General features: G+C 34.1%; 1 protein-coding gene across 2 annotated transcripts in view; it reads right to left on the bottom strand.

The window, feature by feature from the left end:
* Positions 1–3,810: 3,810 nt before the first annotated feature.
* The window catches only part of Gmap (Golgi microtubule-associated protein), a 190,198-nt gene continuing 173,191 nt past the window's right edge, over positions 3,811–20,817 (bottom strand). For both annotated transcript variants that reach the window (XM_069842445.1, XM_069842446.1), the window contains 4 exons: positions 13,347–13,428; positions 10,689–10,890; positions 7,616–7,729; positions 3,811–4,426 (listed from right to left, as the gene is read on the bottom strand). In XM_069842445.1, the coding sequence (XP_069698546.1) occupies positions 4,298–4,426; positions 7,616–7,729; positions 10,689–10,890; positions 13,347–13,428 (527 nt within the window). In that variant the 3' untranslated portion in view covers positions 3,811–4,297. The remainder of the gene's footprint in view (positions 4,427–7,615; positions 7,730–10,688; positions 10,891–13,346; positions 13,429–20,817) is intronic.

Below are 20,817 nucleotides of genomic sequence, written 5' to 3'. Positions count from 1 at the left end.
TAAATGATTTTTCACAATCGTTCTGAAGATTTTCATTTTGTCACTTTTTGCGCTGTAATGGATGTGTAAGTTTCCAGGGCTATTTTGAAGTTCGTCAGTAACTTTAGATTCCCTTGGCCGTGTTATCACTGATGGGGTTGCTACCTGACTACTTCCAAACCTGCAGGTTTATCTTTCGGAGTGTGCTCTCCTAGGCTCTTCTGCTCGTCCCATTGTTGGGATTTTGTTCCTCTACTTTCGGGATTGTTACCTGATTTTCACATGGAAGGGACCCATCAGGTTACCACCTCTTGGGTCCAGAACCTGAAGTTGATGTGAACAGGGCACTTACTTCTGTGGAGTATGACTACTTCCAAAGAGGGTTCCTACCTGCTACCCAATCACTGCTGTTTTTGTAACCCAATTCTCCTTTGTTACATTTCTGATTGTTGTAAACAAGGCTTCAGAACAGTTCTAACTTACATCACATCCACTTAAATATACCTGGTATCATTTTAAGCACCTAAAAATCCGGTCCCTACTAATTAGAGTGTCCAACAAGCACCTCCAAAGCATAATTTGTTATGAAAATGTTCAGAGATGGAGACCTTTGATCAGGAGTCATCAACTCAGTGCACTATGGTGCAGGCACGATTTGCTCTCTAGTTCATTTCTGTCCCTTACGCCAATTGTGCAACAGGGATGGTGGCAGGAAGTATCAGGTGAAGGCAGTGGCGTATTTTCACATCTTCAATCCTTTTAACCATTCATTCATTCATTCATTCATTCATTCATTCATTCATTCATTCACTCATAGTTTTCTGCCCAATGGCAGGTCTTTCACCGCAAACTTAGCAATTTCAAATTTTTTCTATTTTCTATCTTCCTGTTAATCTCCGCATATATCTTAATGTCGTCTATCATTTGATATCCAATCTCTAATAACTATAATAAAAATAAATATTTTAAAAGCATGTTTTATTTATTTTAAGAGGAACTGTATAATTTCAGTTTAATACAGCAAGCATAACCTTGTATTTTTCCATTTCGTATTTTTTTACTTGGTTATTTAACGATGCTGTATCAAATACTAGGTTATGAAGCATATTTCAAATAGTGTATATTTTTTTTATTTTAAAGTAATTGAGAACATACAGGCCTATAATGTATTTTCAATGTGACAAAATATTAAACAAATCGAACCCATTATTACTAATATTTAAGTCGTGTCATACTATTTTTTGTTTAAGTTTCGTCAATAAAATAAAATTAATTATCCATTTTTGCATCTGGCACTATATATAACAAAACCAATTCTTTATTCTTACTAACATACGAAACATATTATTCTTTCTGTTACAAGCCTAAAGCAAATTATTATTCTGGATTAAAGAGATTTTACTGTATAAAAAAAAAGTTCTTTAACGAAATACTAATTAACTGAAATAACCTAAAAGAATAGTAGAAAGTGCATTAAACTCCGTTTATAGCCACAAAACACGTTTATTATGGTGTATTTAAAGGGCAGGCTTAAATACACTATACAGTACAGTAAAATGTAAAGCAGTACATACGTGATACCCATAATTATGATGATGTGCCCGACAGACCTGGCTCTGCATCACCTCTTGCTGCGGAAGTTGGTTTGAAGTACATGTAAGTCTTAAACGAAGGTTCTTTAATTTTTCCAAACTCATTGGCTTTTTTTTTTTTTTTTTGCCTGTCTGGATGAAGCTAAGTCTGCAGCGACCAGATAGTGCTGTAGTCACTGTCACTGTGTAGAGAGTTCGTCAGTGATGAGCATTCGGATGAAGCTCTGCTTCACTATAATTGATGCTATACAAAAATTAAATACTAAAAACATTGTCATAAGCTCCTTCATGCTATATTTCAAACTGTGCGCTGATATGGCAATTTAAAATCCGCGTTTTCACATTGCTACTAAAGCTAAATTCAGCTGAATGTCCTAGCGGGCATTGTAAGAATGGGAAAGGGAAGAGTGAGGTCGAGAAAGAGAAGAAGAAATAATGGCTTAGACTGGTAGTTTTCAATACTCAACTGAAGCTACCGTCAGGTAGGAATAATACTGCCCTTACATCCATCGGCATAGGAAGCAATAAATCTGTACAATGCTGTCGTACAAATAAATAATGTATGAAGCAGGTTTATAATGTTTTACAGTTATTGCACTCGTAATTAGGAAACTCACGATTTGTGCCATAATGTAAAACATTATGAACTTGTTTCATAATATACAGTATGATCCATTTGGGTATGGATAATTTTAATTTATTATAGTAAAACTATTATGATAGTAGGAAAAATTTCTTGCTAGTTATATTATGATTAAAACATGGGAGTTTCCATATACGACAATCAACAATGCATAATCTGAAAGGACAAATGAAAATCGTAGATGATTAAAATGGCTACTACAAATCAACACAATGTGTTCTTTGGTATGCTGAATTTGAGCGTGTTAAAAGAGTTCAAAGGGAATTTCGACGTGAGTATGGTGTGCGTAATGTATCTAAATACGATTCCATAATGTTGTGGTATCGAACATTTGTAGAAACAGCCTATGTGTTAAAAGACATGCAGGAGGTCGCAGGCGAAACCCAGTACGAGAAGCAGCTATATCTTGGCTTGGCCCCCAAACTCCCCAGATCTAACCCCTCCTGACTTCTTCGTGTGGGGTTTTGTTAAAGACATTGTCTATTCACAGAAACCCAGGAACATTGATGATCTGAGAGTAAAAATTACTCAACCTTTTCAACAAATCACCCCTCTTATGTTACAACGGACCGTTATGAGTTGTGCAGGGTGCGCAAAGGTGGTCATGTTGAGCTCTGAGGAATCTCCCATCTTTCAGTGTTGTATGCACAAAGTTTCAACAAATAAAGTCCAGTAGTATAGGTTTTACTATGTTTTCAGTTTATCCATACCCAAAGGGATCACCCTGTACTATTTTACATACTTTAAGGAATTAAAATACTCATTCCATTTACACATTAAAATATTCATTATATTCATTCTGCTCAACTACTACTTAAACTACCAGTAGGTACTGTTATTTTTTAAACTGCGAATTTTTAAGCAGGTCTTCTCTGGATCCCAATTTTGCTCCTGGCAGGTCATGTTGAAGTTGGTTAAGATAGATAGCAAGCGTGGCTCCAATAGTTTCTAAACTCATTCTGGATTTTTTAGATATCCACATCATGTTCACTGAGGGAAAGAAAATACTCTCTCACTGAAGCATTACTTCCAGGAAGACAAAGAGGTAGTTTAATCAATTTCTGGAGTTGTGCACAGAGAATCATTTTCTCAGAGAAAAATTTAAAAAATTTCACTCGATTTTCAGCAGTGTGGCATTTTTTCATTCCACTTTGTTATTTTGTCTGAAATGAGATATTTTTTTAAAGCAAGAAACTTCGACAAACAAATCATTTATTAGGTCAAGTTCACCTACATTTGAACGAATATATGAACGTCTCATCAAATCTCTTTCTCTCTCTAGAGGAGATCTTAGCAATAATACAGTCTATATAATCTTATGAATGAATTCAGCAGGCATAGAGATATTCAATAGCATTTTTATAAAATTATAATAATGAACACTGAAAATCTGGAAATATTCGGGGACAAATTATTAAATCCAGGTACATTCCGGTAATGACTTTTGTCCGGAGACAAAAAGAAAAATTCGGGGACGTCTGATAGTGATAACCTCATATTAAATAAAACCGTACACTTTTCTATCATCAAACCTAACTACATTTGTGTTCTTCGCTAAGAAAACAATTATTATTTTTAATAACAGTTCATAATGAGTTCAATTAATAACTTTATTTTTATTTGGTCAACAGGTACACAGTGGAAAGGGGTGAAGGAATAAAATTATACTTAGTGCTAATAATTGCGTACATAAATTGGTGTTTTTCAAATATGAGGCAACTGCTCATTATTAAATATGCATTCAAAGATGGTGTACCTTTTATATACACATACAAAGTTTACAATGCTTAAATATACAGTCCAAGTAAATCTGTTACAAAGTAAGATAAAAATCTCTTTATTTTTTAATACACGCCACAGTTCCAATAAGTATAAATATCAATGTGACTAACACTTTCTAATGCTAGGCTCTTCAAACCTCATACTTTACAAGCTTACACATAATATACACCATATTTGGTTTATGTTATGGATTTCATTTTTCTCTTTTTAAGAATGTAGAATCAAGATTATATAAGATCTCAGCCGTTAATAATAAATTTTGTAGGTTGTAATAAATAAGTTGTTACAGGAACTCGGGATGTCAGCTGTCCTTGAGGACGTCTTTCAGAATGCTGCTGCTGTTTCGACCAACTGGGAACTGTGTGAAGGTGGGCAGACGAACTTCGGACAGCAACAAGGGAGACCGGCGTTGCGAGCTCATGGGAGAATCCTGTAAAATGATAATATTTCCTTCATAATGGAATATAAACAAGTATCGAATATCACTGGAGCATTGTACACGGAGCACAGAGATGGTCAATTGAAGAGCTGGTCAAAAAAGGCAGAGGGAAGGATAAATTATAATCAAATAACACGGCATTTAGGGAACGTTACTATATTATGATTTGCAGGGACCATATTCATTATACCATTCATATAATATGCTAACAGTCGTAACACTGGCTAAGAAGAAATTGTTTACTAAAGGATGCACTGGAATGAATGGTAAACGGGAGAAAAGTTCGGGGCATAAGAGGATATCAGATGATAAGACGACATTAAGATATGAAGACTACAGGAAGAAAGAGAGAATGTCACTTTTTTTGTGAAAATTGAGGTAATGATAAAAATTGGAAGTTTATGGTTAGACGACAATAAAACATATTGAACATATTGATTACTAGATTAACCACCTTTCAAAATGCATGGTGGTATTTATCATTTGTAACACACTTCTTGAATAAATTAGTTTTGAACTTTAAATTAGCTCTCCTGGAAATCTTGACATTCCCCCTTTTCTTCCTGTAGTCTTCATATATGGATCATATGCAGACACAAAGAAGATAGAAAATAGGAAAGATTGGAGAATGCTGGGTTTGCAGTGAAAACCTGCCATTTGGCAGAACATTATGAATGAATGTATAAATTAGTATCTGGATCTCTCTCTCTTTTTTCAAAGTAACTAAGTGTTATTTTTTTAATTGGTTATTTTATTACGTTTTTTCAACTGCTATGGTTTTTTCTAAAAAGGAATTGGGGGCCTTAAAATTCACTATGAATAATTTTTATCGTGTCAATGGGAGTTCTACATCTGAATGAGATGAAGGTGATAATGCCAGCGAAATGAGTCCAAGGTCCAATGCCAAATGTTACCCAGCATTTGTTCTTAATGGGTCGAAAAGAAACACTAGAGAAAACCTCAACCAGGTAACTTGTCCCAACCAGAATTTGAACCCAGGCCCGCTTGCTTCATGGTCAGGCATGGTAACCGTTACTCCACAGCGGTGGACACTAACTGTTAATAAGGCAATGTAAATTGTAATCTAGGTTATACAGCACATTAGGTTTGAAAACAGTACCACGTGTCTGAGCACATGTGAAAAATGCTTGTCAGAAGTTGTTCTTGTGATTTCAGTATTTTATTTTCTAATAGATTCAATTTTCAAACAATAGTGAAACACATACCAACTGCTTATGCTTTCAGAGTTATACCTATTGGCAATTAATAAATCTGCTTTGTAAAAATGGTAAATATATCAACTTTCAATGGATACCAGGCCACTGTGGAGTGCACGGTAACGAGATAGTAGACGAAATAGCAAAAACTGCATCAAACCTTTTACCAATACCATAGTCTACAGATTCCCTTGACAGAATAATAAGTAATATTCATAACATGATAAACAAGCAATGTACAGAAGATTGGGTAAGTGAACAAACAGGAAGAGCACTATGGAAAATTTTGAAACAACCCAACAATATTAAAATCTACCATGATATTCCCAGACAGATACAAACTTTCACTGCACGGGCTAGAATTGGACACCTTGTTACAGAAGCTTCCTGCACTGCTTTAAATTATCAGAGTCACCACTACGTAAAAATGTTTAACAGAACACATCCTACTTCGACGAACCCTCCATTCTCTCGTTCTCTTATTTCAAATTCTGCGCACCACTACCCCAATCTATTTGGCTTCTCGTTTTCAAAATTTATCTGCATATCATCAGCTAAGTACAAGATCTCATCATAACAATTTACTCATTATACCTTACCACAAGACATCTTTATATTCTTCATCTTATACAGTTTCAGTTGCTAGAAATTGGAACTCGCTACCGAGTGATGTAAGGGGTTGTTGGACAATAGCTTTATTTAGGTCAAAATTGCATAAATTCTTAATTAACAAATTAATTGCTGATTAATATTTGTTACATATAATGAAACTGGAGTTAAATGGCAAGTTGTAGCTGCATTTAGATTGGCAACAGGCCATGATTGTGTGGCCAAACACCTGCATAGAATTGGAATATATCAGTCCCCTAACTGCTCATTGTGCAACTCAAACCAAGAAATGGATTCGGAACACCTCAAAATCTGTGCTTCAGTGGCTGGTCATGATAATATCTTTGAAAAACATTGGCGTGCAAGAGGTCAAATGACTTTATTGTCAAACGCCTGGCATTAGAAAACAACAACATAAAATGAAACTAACATCTGTCCATTCTTATTATTATCATTAATTTCTCTAAATAGATTTACAAAACCTCTAATGGCAATTACATTAATATTCTCATTACAGAAATATATTTTAGATTTATATATATATTTTTTTCTCCCTGTAACATAGTTCTAGTATGCTTATATTAAATTAATTTTCATCATTTTACTAGCTATCTCAAATCTCAAATTAATTATAATTGATTGAATTAAATTAGCTCATAAATTAAGTTACTACTTTACCTTATAGGTTTATCTAAATTTAAATAAATATGTAGTCTACTAGTCGTTAAAACTTAACTGAAGAATATTGCTGGAGAACCTTTTAAGTGTAGTGTAAATATTCGTAATTTAAATATGTATTGTATTGATTAAGGCTGGTTGAGTGGAAGAGAAGGCCTTATGGCCTTAACTCTGCCAGCGAAAATAAAACATTATTATTATTATTATTATTATTATTATTATTATTATTATTATTATTATTATTTCACACCAACCATAAACTGCAGGAAAAAATGAAAAACCACTTGTTACATGAAATTCTCACCAATCCACAGCTCTGGACAATTGCATATTTGATTTACAGTGGACATCGTGTAATCAGCTTATAGCTGGACACATATTAAGAAGCAAGTAATTTACTTCATAACCCATACACGATACACTCCTCTCCTTTTCCGTGAATTACCAGTAAGTTTTCTTCTGAACGAAGATGCCAGAATTGAACATCAGTTTATTACAAGATTAATTCCCTTCTTCCTCTCAATTGCTTGTCTTGTATTAATTACGGGATTTGGCTGGAGTGCATTCTATTTTGTTGATAAGCATGGAAAGAGCCAGAGACGGAAAGAGTGAGAACTAAATCATCAGGATAACTACTGTTTACGTTGTTTATTTATATTATAATGTTGGTACTTACTGATCTGCTCTCACTGCGACTTCGACTTCCCTCCTGCGCCTCTGGCAACAAGCTCAACTTTGGCTGAGGCTGTGACTCATTTTCAAGGAACCGAACAAACGCTTCTGACAGTGACTGAAACACAAGCATTACACACTAGTGACGGGGTGTCATTTGAAGACTTGTGACTTTGTCATTGGGTCATCTATGACTCAAATCAAGTCGAAAACGTTCAACTCAAAAATGTGACAAAGATCTTTATGTTAATTGTTCTAAAAATAAGTATAGACGGAGCTTGTTTATCCTCATTTAATGTGCCAGCTTATCGGTTTTCAATATGCCTTTTAAATTAACCATTTCTACGCTTTCGAATGCTTTCGTTTCTCCTCTTTCATGACAGATGATATGTGAAACTATACCATATCCTGGTGAAAATAATGTAAGTAGATATACAGTAATATAATATAGTTTTATTAAGTACAAATGAGGATTACATACCAAAAACAATCACATAACATCAATCGACAATCAACATCAATTTAACTGTCTGATCGATCTGTTATTGATTGTAATTCTCATTTGCACTTAATAAAACTATGTTTTATTAGTGCATAGCTACTTATGCATCACATATTTGAGGGTGACCAAAAATACTTACTTACTTACTGGCTTTTAAGGAACCCGGAGGTTCATTGCCGCCCTCACATAAGCCCGCCATTGGTCCCTATCCTGAGCAAGATTAATCCAGTCTCTACCATCATATCCCACCTCCCTCAAATCCATTTTAATATTATCTTCCCACCTACGTCTCGGCCTCCCCAAAGGTGTTTTTCCCTCCGGCCTCCCAACTAACACTCTATATGCATTTCTGAATTCGCCCATACGTGCTACATGTCCTGCCCATCTCAAACGTCTGGATTTTATGTTCCTAAATTATTTCAGGTGAAGAATACAATGCGTGCAGCTCTGTGTTGTGTAACTTTCTCCATTCTCCCGTAATTTCATCCCTCTTAGCCCCAAATATTTTCCTAAGAACCTTATTCTCAAACACCCTTAATCTCTGTTCCTCTCTCAAAGTGAGAGTCAAAGTTTCACAACCATAAAGAACAACTGGTAATATAACTGTTTTATAAATTCTAACTTGGGTGACCAAAAAACCAAAATAAATTTTGATATAGGCCTCAATTAGATCCTTTCCTCCAGTGGACCAAAGAAAGAATCACTTTATGAATTTGGGCTTATTGACTTATTCAATCAAATTTATCCTCCCATAAAATCACAGGTCATCCATGTCTTCTGAGTTCGCAGTTTGTATTATTTCTGGTAATAGCAGAAAATGAATTCTATCTATACAAAATCACCAACTGCTGTAGGATCATCTGAACATACCTACTGCAGTCACATTGCTCTTATTTCCGGCAGCCAATCACATTGCAGGTTGGCTACATTTAAACATGTGCGTCTTGTCATTCGCTGCTGATGACGTTATGCACTTCCTAAGGCTCGATAAATACTTAACATAATCACCCGTCATTTTGTTTTTTTGTTGATGTTCGCAGAAAGCACACACACGAAGACGTTATTTGCTGCTCAATTATTTGCTCAAATACAGTGCGTTTGATTTATTAATTATCATAGGAGCTACAACATGGTACTATTTAACGGTGCGGCAAATAGATTCCTCGTCTGGTAGTTCGACAACGAAAGAACAAAAATGGCGAACGATACTACCTATCAAGACTTTATAGCCTTCACTTCCTAAGGCGTAAGCAAAGAGGAGGAGTCACGCCAGAAATAACAGTGACGCGACTATAGGAGCAGCCGCCACTGCTATTAAGTTTGATATATTCAGTGCTATTCATATATATATATATATATATATATGACGTCTTGTTTTCCAAAGTGTATTCCATCATCAAAAGTCACAATCTCAATTTCCTGGGCACTAGGTCAGCACATCTAAAGATTTAATGTCTAATACAATAATGTCTAATTTCTTAGGTGTAAGGACAGGTCTAAGAAAGTGGGACTAATACCAATATGTCTAATGTCAAATAAAGTCCACTGCAACTATGTCTAACTTACAATAATGTCCAATACCTCTATGTCTAACTTCCAATGTAGTCGAAAGTTGTGAAATGTAAAAAATATGGAACAGATTTCGACTCCTAGAATAGAGAAAATTATATATTTGCACATTGTAAACAATTACATTTTCATATCTGTAACCGTATATATACTGGTATATTGAAAAGGTGGTTCAACCCTTCTAATTTTCCTCTAATGGTTCAGTTTGCAATTTTAGCCCATAGCACACTTTCTGGACTATTAATAGACATTGTTTCCAATCAGGCAATGTGCGATAATATTAGATGGTTTTGTTTGATCAGAGACAAGTGTGATATAGCATTTAAGAGTTGCAATGTTATTTATCTCCTTTTTTTTAATTTACCTTATTGTACCATGAAGTTATTTGATATTGTTACTACAGCATTAGACCATACTTCAATAGACATTACTTGTGACTAGATCTAATTAAAAAATATACATTTTGGCATGAAACCTTTTCCCACTAGACCAAGCGATAGTAGATATTATTTGAGATTAGACTTAATTCAAGATATTTTGGCATGAGGCATTTTCCCAGTATACCTGGATAAATTGTAGACTTACTTGTCATTAGACGTAACTGCTGATTACACATTATATACAGTACTTTAGATCTCATACATTTAGACGTTCTGATCTCAAAGCGTTTTGAATAATTTCAAGGAAAAATTGTTCCAGAGCCGGGTATCGATCCCGGGACCCTTCGCTTAGCACACGAATGCTCTCCCGACTGAGCTACTCCAGGAACTATACACGACACCGTCACAATTTTTCCTTGTGACTTAAATTGTGGCTTCCTGTTAACGTACCTTCAGTACCGAAATATATTATGCAAATCTGGCTTTCAGGCCTGGCCCAGCCCCGGACAATTTTTCCTTGAAATTATTCAAACCTGCTTTAAAGGGAGCTACTACCTGAAAGCCAGATTTGCATGAAAGAGTTTTGTTTTGTAAATGAGCAAAACAAATTTTCATTTATAATGTACCTGCATGTTGGGAGGACCTTTCCCTGGTTGCAGGAGACTTTTGAACCAACCAGAAGAAGACGACGCTCCAGCTGATTCTAGTCCAATCCTATCACGCTCCTCCTGATTGAAGTCTAACACAGTTCCTATTATCCGCAGTACTTGAGGACGTGTGTTTTGTGGGGCCATGAAATATCCAAGCACCAAATTCTTCACGAGGTACCTGAAAGAAAACGCACATATTTTCTATCAAATTAAAAATGAATTTAGCGCGATAATACAGTGTTTAAGTCCTATCAATAATAAATAAACTTCTAAAGAGAGTAAAGAATAGAGATACTGTATAATATATAATACGAAACAAAATTTCGGTGGCCCAAATTTTTTTTCTGGGTCTGTACTATCTTTTTTACTTCAATAGAGCCTGAAAGCAGGCAGTGATGATGACGACACTGAACATAGGTTGACACAATGTTGGAAAAAAAAAAAATGAATACAGAATTTTAAAAATACTTTTATAGAAATGAGCAAAAAATTGCATTTTTCGATTTTTTTTTTTTTTAACATTCCGGGACAAATATAACTCAATCCACGACACTGGACACATCATTAAAATCCAGAACAATCTTGGGAGATCCAGGATGTCTGGCAATCCCGCTTACTGAAAAAAATCTACTTTTTTCAACGAAAAATATTTTAAATATAGGATACAATTCGTTAGCAAGTAGGACAATATTTTATATTATAGTAATATGTTGTTGTTTTCTAATGCCAGGCGTTTGACAATAAAGTCATTTGACCTCTTGCACTCCAATATTTTTCAAAGACATTATCATGACCAGCCAATGAAGCACAGATTTTGAGGTGTTCCGAATCCATTTCTTGGTTTGAGTTGCACAATGGACAGTTAGGGGACTGATATATTCCTATTCTATGCAAGTGTTTGGCCAAACAATCATGGCCCGTTGCCAATCTAAATGCAGCTACAGACGATTTTCGTGGTAAATCGGGAATTAACTGTGGATTTTGATGCAGAGAGTTCCATTTTTTCCCTTGGGATTGTGTTATCAAATTTTGTTTGTTGAAGTCTAAGTATGTAGATTTAATAAATCTTTTCACAGAGTAAATAGTATTAAATAGTAAATAGTAAATATTATAGTAATATTGCAATTGCATAGTGGCCACGTGGTCATTAAATATCTAGCTAATGTAGTATGTCTACTACGATGTGTTACTTTTTTCATGCAATTGTTCCCTTGTTCTAACAATTTAGTTTCCTTCTACAAAATACAGTTCACTAATCTCGTAACATGGCGTCTCCAATCACAGCTCACTAATCTCGCAACATGACTTCCCAAACATGACTCCTCTTGTACTACAAAATGCTTCATAAAACTTGAATTTTGTAGTTTTCCTATGCTATTCTTTAAACTTTGTCTTTGAAATTCAATGCAAATTCGGCTTTTTATTTACTTTTCAGATCTATATGCAAAATTGCGGAATTTACTGCGTAAGTAGAAGTGAATGAACAATCCTGCTTTTTTTTTTATATTTTTTTTTTAAAAAAAGAAAAATAACATATTTCGATATGACAACAGTTTCAGAGGTTCCTAGGATTTCGTTATACTGTTACTTTTACTGTATAACTGCCAACTACTGCAAACAATAGGCTTTGGTCAACTCTATAAAACTAAATACCAGTACAAAACTATCTTTAGATACACCAAAATATTTACGTTTAGGAGTGTCCCAAAGGTTATGGTACAAACTGTATAAATACAAATTTCTTTTCGAAAAAGTCTTTCAGACGAAATTAACTCGCCTGTCTCGTTTATTGCACATAACACAAATTAACACTAAGAATATCGTCTGAGGATTCCTGAAGTTGAGCACCATTGTGTGTTTTTTATTCCAAATAGTTCCATTAATTTTTTTAATTGGTTATTTTACGACGCTTTATCAATTGCTATGGATATATCGATGGTGTTCGGGTAAAGGGGGTTAGGTCATTTTTTCTGAAATGAAGTTTTGTTCAACAGGTGAATACACAAGTTAAATTCTACAAGTGGGTGTGCAATAAACAAAATACTACTAGCATTTTATGTATTTTGTGTAGAAAATTATTTGCAATAAGGGTTCGAAGTTTAATTTTCTTTTATCTCAAAACTCATTTTTATGACATCTCCCTTTACTCAAACACCACGGAATATATAGTGTTTGAATGAAATGGTGATAATGCAAGCGAAATGAGTTCAGGGTCCAACGCCAAACGTTACCCAGAATTTGCTCTTATTCGGTTGAGGGAAAACCCCGGAAAAAACTTCAACTGACTAACTTTTCCAAATCAGGATTTCAACCGGGCCCACTCGTTTCACAGTCAGACATGCTAACCATTACTCCACAGCAGTAGAGTCCCATTAATTCACCGATAGAAGTTATTATACTGTATGTGAATCATTCCTAGATTAATTGACTCGTAGATACAGAATACAAACAAAACCAAATCAATAGCTTAGAAGAAATGGCTGTATACAAACTGCATGTCCAAAGCCACCTTTTCGGTTGCCAAGGAAACTGAAAACGTTTAATACCGCGAAAATATGGAAATCTAGATTTTGCAGCATTACAAATCTTACTCTGTATATTGAGATGGCAGAAACATGTGCTGTATTGACTTACCTATCAATTTTCCCCTCTACATTGAGACTGGCAGATTGCACTCGATTCTCAGACTCCTGCAGCTGATTCCTCAGTTTCGTCACTGTAACATCATGACGAAAAAATGGTAGAAATTAAACGTTAATCACATTCTTATGTTGAGATGCCAATTTGAGTATCTTGTGTATGATACGAGTATAACGAAGACCTAACATTATTATTCTGTGTACTGTATCCATGACTGACATTCTTAGTATGACAGAAATAATATGTTCAGTGAATATTATGCAATACTCTCTTCAGCAGCCACTGGTGTGTTGCGAGAAATTGATATCAGTAAAGGTTGTCGTAGCAAAAATAGGAAAAATAAAAGTGAAGAGAATGGCAAAAATGGGTCCACAAATTAACTTTTTAGCAAATGCGGCACAAGTCAACATTAATTAAACACAGTGTAGGTTATGCAAGCGGCAGAGAAGAGAATGACTGATATGCAGCTAGGTTGCCAGATCAGTCAAGTCAAAATATTGTACCAACCTTAAAAATATCGTATTTTTTCATATTTTCTAAATAACAAATTAAAAAGATATGAATAATTCCGTAATTATCATACTAATATTGCACTGTAATAATTTTATATCATTAAATTTTAAATTCCTAACATAAACTTTAAATAAAAATACAAAAAAGTGTGTTAGTTCTATTTGTGAGTAATATATATCTTGTTCCAGTTCTTCTTAACCCTTTTTGTCTCATACACCCTTAACCATTCATCACATGGTCATTCCCCCTTATGTTGATTATAAAATAATGCATATAAAATTGAAAATATTTTATTTCATACATTAATGCATATAAATTTATCTCACTTATTTGTATTTGTATATTATACTTCTCATTCTCTCATAAATTCCTCTTTGCTGGGGACCACTGGTTTAGATTATGAGTGTGCCAGAGAATTTTACACCTTATGTGTGCCACATGTTGAAGAATGCTGCTATAGGGCATCAGTGAGAATGGGTATAATTGCAACTTAAATATTCCACATATGTTATATATTTTAGGATCCATGTATTTTATATATATCATAGAGAACTTTGTTCAAATAAGGATATGTGGAAACCTTAAGTGGGCTATATTTCTGTTTGCTTACCTTTCACTTGTTTTACAAATAAAAATTTTTTAAGCTGAATTCTTCTCTCTCTCTCCAAGCTCTCAACATCACAACTTTAGAATTCACTTTTTGGTACCATATTTTAATACATTTTTTTTTTCTGGTAGCATTGTAATTCGAGTTAAGATGTTCAGATTGCACAATCTATAGGTTTATTCCAACAAGCAATTCAGAACGCATTACGAATACTAAACTTCTTTTGACGCATGCGCCAGTTGTGTACAGTTTCAGAACTATAGTCCTGACGCTGTTATTTCCGGCGTGACTCTGCCTCTTTGCTTACGTCTTAGAAAGTGAAGGCTCTATACAGTCTAGGTAGGTAGTATCATTCGCCATTTTTGTTCTTACGTTGCCGAGCTACCATGCGAGGAATCTATTTGCAACACCGTTAAACATTATCATGTCGTAGCTCCTATGATAATAAATCAAACACACTGTGATTGAGCAAATAATTGAGCGGCAAATAACGTCTTCGTGTGCTTTCTGCGAACGCCAACTAAAGAGCTAAAATGGCGGGCGATTATATTAAGTATTTATCGAGCCTTAAGAAATGAATCAGCGAATCACAAGATGCACACGTTTAAATGTAGCCGACCTGCAACGCAATTGGCTGCCGGAAATTAGAGTGACAGGACTATAGTTCGGGATTTTACATTGTTGGGACATTTTTTGAACTGTTCTTTCACGGTCTTTGGAGTTTCTTCTCACATTAAAATTATATTCATCTTCCGAATTTAATTCGTCATAAAATATATCGCTATCAGCTTCCAAATTACTCATGATGGACTATTTTATTTTAACTTGCCTAGTCTCAAGCATTTTAACCATAACTTTAGATTAAACCATCTGCGCATGCGTCAGCATTTCAGAATTCCCAGTTCCTGCTCTTAATCGAGAAACAATTTAACTCATTCCGAATGAGTTCTAAAGCACGTTGGAACAGGGACCTGGGAGTTCAGAATCAGTTCTAGTCTTGATGGAACTCTCAATGAGCTACTGCACATGAGCAGGCAGTTCAGAATTGATTCTGAACCGTGCTGGAACAAACCTCATAAGTATAATGGAAGATGTGTACCAGTAGCAATTCTTTCATAAAGCAAAATAAATGCACTTCAGTATTAACCCAAACATTAAACTGTATAAGTCTGTTTATTGTATATACACCCTTTCACGTATTAAAATCTCTACTCTATTTCAACTCCTTACATATCTTTCTCTTTTACTAAAAGGGATTAGAGAAAATTATAAAGCCGATGTACACAAGACAGATTTAAAATATAACCATTTGTAATACAAATAAAAATTATTTCAACAAATTTATTATGGAGAATGGTTCATAGCCTAAGCCTGTAACCAGTCCAGACACACAAAAATGCATCAATTAATGTTATTTTTGTAGTCAGGTAAATACATAATGACATTATTCAACAAATATTCATAAAAATATTTAATATGTTACTGCATAAATACAGAGTGTCCCAAAAGTCTCCGTACACAGGGAATAGCAATTAAAAATAGAAATGTCACATAATGTGCTGAATATAACGGCTTTCGAGAGTCAGACACAGGTCGGTGAATGTGTTTCAACCTGTCCCGATGCAAAAGCTGCAATATGTCCGTCGTCACATGACGGGGATCAACGATAAGGACTTGCAGATGAAGGGTGTTGGGGGAAATCAAGAAAGTCAATTTTTAGCGATTTTTTGGTACACAGCGCATTCTATAGGTGGTAAATGGGGCAACAAAACTGTCCAATCACAGAAAAAATATAGAAGTGTAAATATTCGTGTAATGTAACATTGGACATTTGGTACACTGATTAAAAACCAGGAATGTTCAGGTATTAAAACTTGTTTTTCTCGATAATGATGTTTCGTGATATTCCCTGTTTTCACCAGACACCTTTTAAATGTTGAGAATCCCAGGTTTTCTCCTGGTAGACCTACAACTTAAAATAATCCCTGAGGTAAAAATCAAGGGGTGTGACATCTGGGGAGTGGGTTGGCTACAGTGATCACACTATGTGACATTTTTATTTTGAACTTAAATTTGGGACACTCTGTATATCGCACAGCTGGCCTCAGTCTATAGAAAACTAAACTCAGACAACTCTTAAAAACAGTGTTTCAAACAAAAGATATATAGAGCATGAACTTTGAAATTGGTCTCCATTATATCATAAAGATTTTTCATGCGTTGCAATATGAGACCAAAACATTCACATTCTTGCAAAATTTTTTTTGTATAGTAGTTTGAAAAACAAAATCTGTAAGACAATCACAAATGAAAGAAAATTTTAAGGGGAAAAAAAGAAGAAGAAAGAAGACATAGTTAACCTATATCATGGAATAATTTCAGAGAAGTTTTATGAAATAAGAACATTTAAGACGCTGTTGTAATTTGCAGTAGAATATCTTTAAGCTGTTTGATAGATTATGGATGAAAGTATTGTTGGTCAAAATGTTCTTTATTGCAATGACCGACACAGTTATTAGTTTTTATATATTATGAGGTACACTCATCATAGAATTTGTTTGAACCAGCGTCCATTCTTTAATAATTATAAAATATTTCTACTGCTTTATAAAGAAAAAAAAAAATTAAATGTCGGATCAATAGAAAATTTGTGTACATAAATTTAATTTTGTGGACTTAATAACAAAATATACCTTTATGCAGTGTCGTGTTTGTGAATAGTGGCGAGGATGTACTGAAGTTTTTCTCATTTTTCCATAGTAAATATTCTTCACCAGATTACTCCATTACAGAATCTTCACAGAAAAAGAATATTTAATATCTTGTATGTATGTTGACCAGAAAAAAGTTTATGCATGCTGTAAGTACAAATAACGAATTTGTTGAAAACTCAGAATTACTGATATATTCATAATATGAATCCCATGCACAGCCCAGATCGTCCAAATCAAATTATATTTCTAATTAAACTACCTGGTGTGTCATACAGTCAATGTTCAGATCTACATGGAGCATATCACATATTAGGCTATGTTCTATGGCAGTTCAGCGTAATACTTCACATTAAAACTATGTCATGGAAGTATGGGGGGGCTTTACGCTTTTTTGTGAACCAAATACTGTCATTTGACATCACTTCATTCCTGTCAGTAAAACAGAAGCCACGAAATTGAAACGTGGCTGATCATTATGGGAGACAAATTTAATACAATATTCTTTGCTAAAAGAGTACTATCGTCCTCTTCTGACAATTTCTAAGTAAGTATGTTGTTGGTGGACTCGGTAGAGCTTGATTACCTAGTTCAGTTTTCAAAACTGTAAGACGAATGTCAGGTAATCCTATGACGAATACTCTGACTCATCTTGTCAAATACTATCACGCTATTCCACAGATGTAAATAACCGCATATAATTAAATAACGAATTAAAGAGAAACACAGACAGGTAGGTCTACTATGCAACACTTCCCAGTCGAAGTATTGGTGACATCTGCCGTACATTTCAGTTTTGAGAGCTAGCAGCTTCTCTTTCTGGACACTATTTCCTATTTCACTGATGAATGTAGCAAATACTCTGCAACATAATGGCTGCAACAACGTCCGAAATACATAAACTAATTGCGGAAGGAGACAAACGGTGTAACTGCTAATAACATATTGAATCAATTGAATAAAACTCAGAGAAATCTGTGATTACTCGGCACTGAGAGTTATTAATGATCATTAAAAGCAATCACTCACTTTCAAATGAATACTGGTACCGGTAAGTAATACTTGGAACATTTTAAGTGTTCACTGAATTAACAAATGAACAAATATGCACATTTAGATGATATATTGCAGATGGCCTTGCTAAATAACGTAAAAGACTCATTTTCTGCTGTAAACTTAATGTTCCACCTCTTGTTTAATCAATATGAGGTAGAAAATAATCTGTTAAGAAGTTGCCACTTCCTCTTTCAAATCTCAGATGCTTCTCTGAATTACTGAGACTAAAACCCCTTCTGTTCTTGCACCTCTTTTGTTGTTATTTCCTTTACTATCTAACTAATAATAATAAATATTCAAATAAACTCTTTAGCAAGCTTAAAAATGTATAAGTAATTATTGGATCTGACAAGTAATTACTGAACTTTATATAAAACATTTGAAGTGTTCACTGGAAAAATTAGTGCTTGCTGAATAAAAAATGTAATAACTGATCAGTATTTAATTAAACTTCTGCAAGTAATTGATCCTACATTTCGAGAAACTTAGTCTAAATGCAATATTTTCACACGACATTTCCAGATCCAAATAAAATATACCTCTTTTTTTTTCTGAAAAAAAAAAAATCCCTCGTAATTACAACATATATCTAAAAAATTTAAAAAAAAAATTAAGAACTATACTGCTACGGTACTGCCAACAAAAGCTATAAAATCCATGCAGCTGCTGACACCCTTCAAACAGCTACAACGAAAGGTTTCGACGAGTTAATTCCATGTGATGGGTGACTGGGTAGAGCATGGGCATCAAGACGTAAGTATAACACAAGCACTGGGTGTCAGTACGCACCAGTACCTGATGTAATACTCATGCCTTGGTGCCCGCCACAAGCGTAAGACTCCATGCGAGGTACATTCACTACCAGCTGCATGCATTCAAACCTGCTGTTGCCAATCTTCTTACTTCTCTCTGATGATAGCAGCGTGCATGACTAAGGGTAGTGACAACAATACTAAATCAAAACGTACGTAATGTAAGATGCAAAGAAAACCGAGTTAACATGTTGTTACTGGGTACTATCATGAAGACATGCAGTAGAACTCTGATTATCACCATTTATTCATCACCAATAACTGTGGAAATTGTCGAGACGGCTGTGATCTGATAATTTAAACTTAAGTTACAGGGATTATTCGTCCTGAATATTCAATCCAGTCATTTATAAACTAATTTTATTATAGGTTGAAAATGAACAAAATGATCTTTTATTACAATTTAATTGCCTGTACAAACATAATAACATTTAATTTTGCCGCCATTTTACGTAAATTACGAGCAATATTACACTACTACTTGCAATATGTTAACTTCAATATTAGGATTTATTTTACATACAATTATTAATATGTTATAATGGACATAAATATCTTTTTTAGTTAAATTTTATCTTAAAAGTATTTAAAGATTACATTTTTTAAAAGTGTTAGTCATTAATAGTTTTTCTCCTACAGAACTGCGTTCTATTACATTGTAACCTTGATGAATGTACGGTAAGAACTTCAATGACTTAACACATCTCTCTACAATCCAATTGTCTCGACTGTATTCTGTGGGAACTGGGTCAGGATACGTGATTCATAATATTACAAAACAATTGGGCGCATGACTAATGATGCTAGAGATCATGTGACTGTCAGTCATTCAGCAGAAATTTACAGATACGAGACAGTGCAAACAATGGTTAATAGAAATTACTGTCAAAAACTACGATAATCGAAGTTCTACTGTATTACATAAAAACAGAGAAAATGAGAATAAGAAGTGAAGTACGAAATATTTGAAGAGTTAGAAACACGCGAAATTAACTTTTCTATAATTATTTGGAAATATTTCAACCAAACTACAAGACAGTTCAACAAAATTAATTCTTAAGGTATATTTTGTAGTATTACATATTGTACTACATGGCGAAGTTGTGCATAAATAATAATTAAACATAATTAAAAAAACAAAAAACTGAAAAGTAATCTTTTAAAAAAATACTACTGAAATGACTAACAACTATGGGCACAATAAATATATCAATTACCAGTATATAATTATACAACACTATTAATAGGACCATACTACATGCACAAGTTATAATATGCTTACATTTGTAATCTCGTAAGTCCATGCATTCAAATTAACGAACAAAATAGACTATTATATTCTTGTTTACCTATCAAGGACATAATAAATACATTATCAGTTACCATTTCAAAAATCTATGTAACAAAGCATGCCATGGCAATGCTCATACTGGACAATTATGTATTATAACACACAGAAAAGAACGATTAGTATCTTACCAGTCTATATTATTAAGAATTCCTCCAGAAGTTCAAAAATCAAATTTTTCTTAATAATATAAAAAGATGGTTTATAACAGCATTTATTCTGTTAAATGGACGGAGTTACTGAATAAGAGAACAAACAGCCAAAAACCTGTTTTCGAGATACTAACCATTGAAATAACTCTGGTTCTTATTAAACATTTTATGCAAGAAGTATTTTAATATTCATACTATTATAAAAATTGCACAGATAATACTAAAAAAAAGGGCTAACTGGTTTTTAATAACGGACCAGTTGATTT

This window comes from Periplaneta americana, chromosome 12 (assembly GCF_040183065.1).
Source record: "Periplaneta americana isolate PAMFEO1 chromosome 12, P.americana_PAMFEO1_priV1, whole genome shotgun sequence".
NCBI classification, from domain to species: Eukaryota; Metazoa; Arthropoda; class Insecta; order Blattodea; family Blattidae; genus Periplaneta; species Periplaneta americana.
The sequence above is the reverse complement of the archived record's forward strand: the minus strand, read 5'-3'. Positions and strand labels throughout refer to the sequence as shown.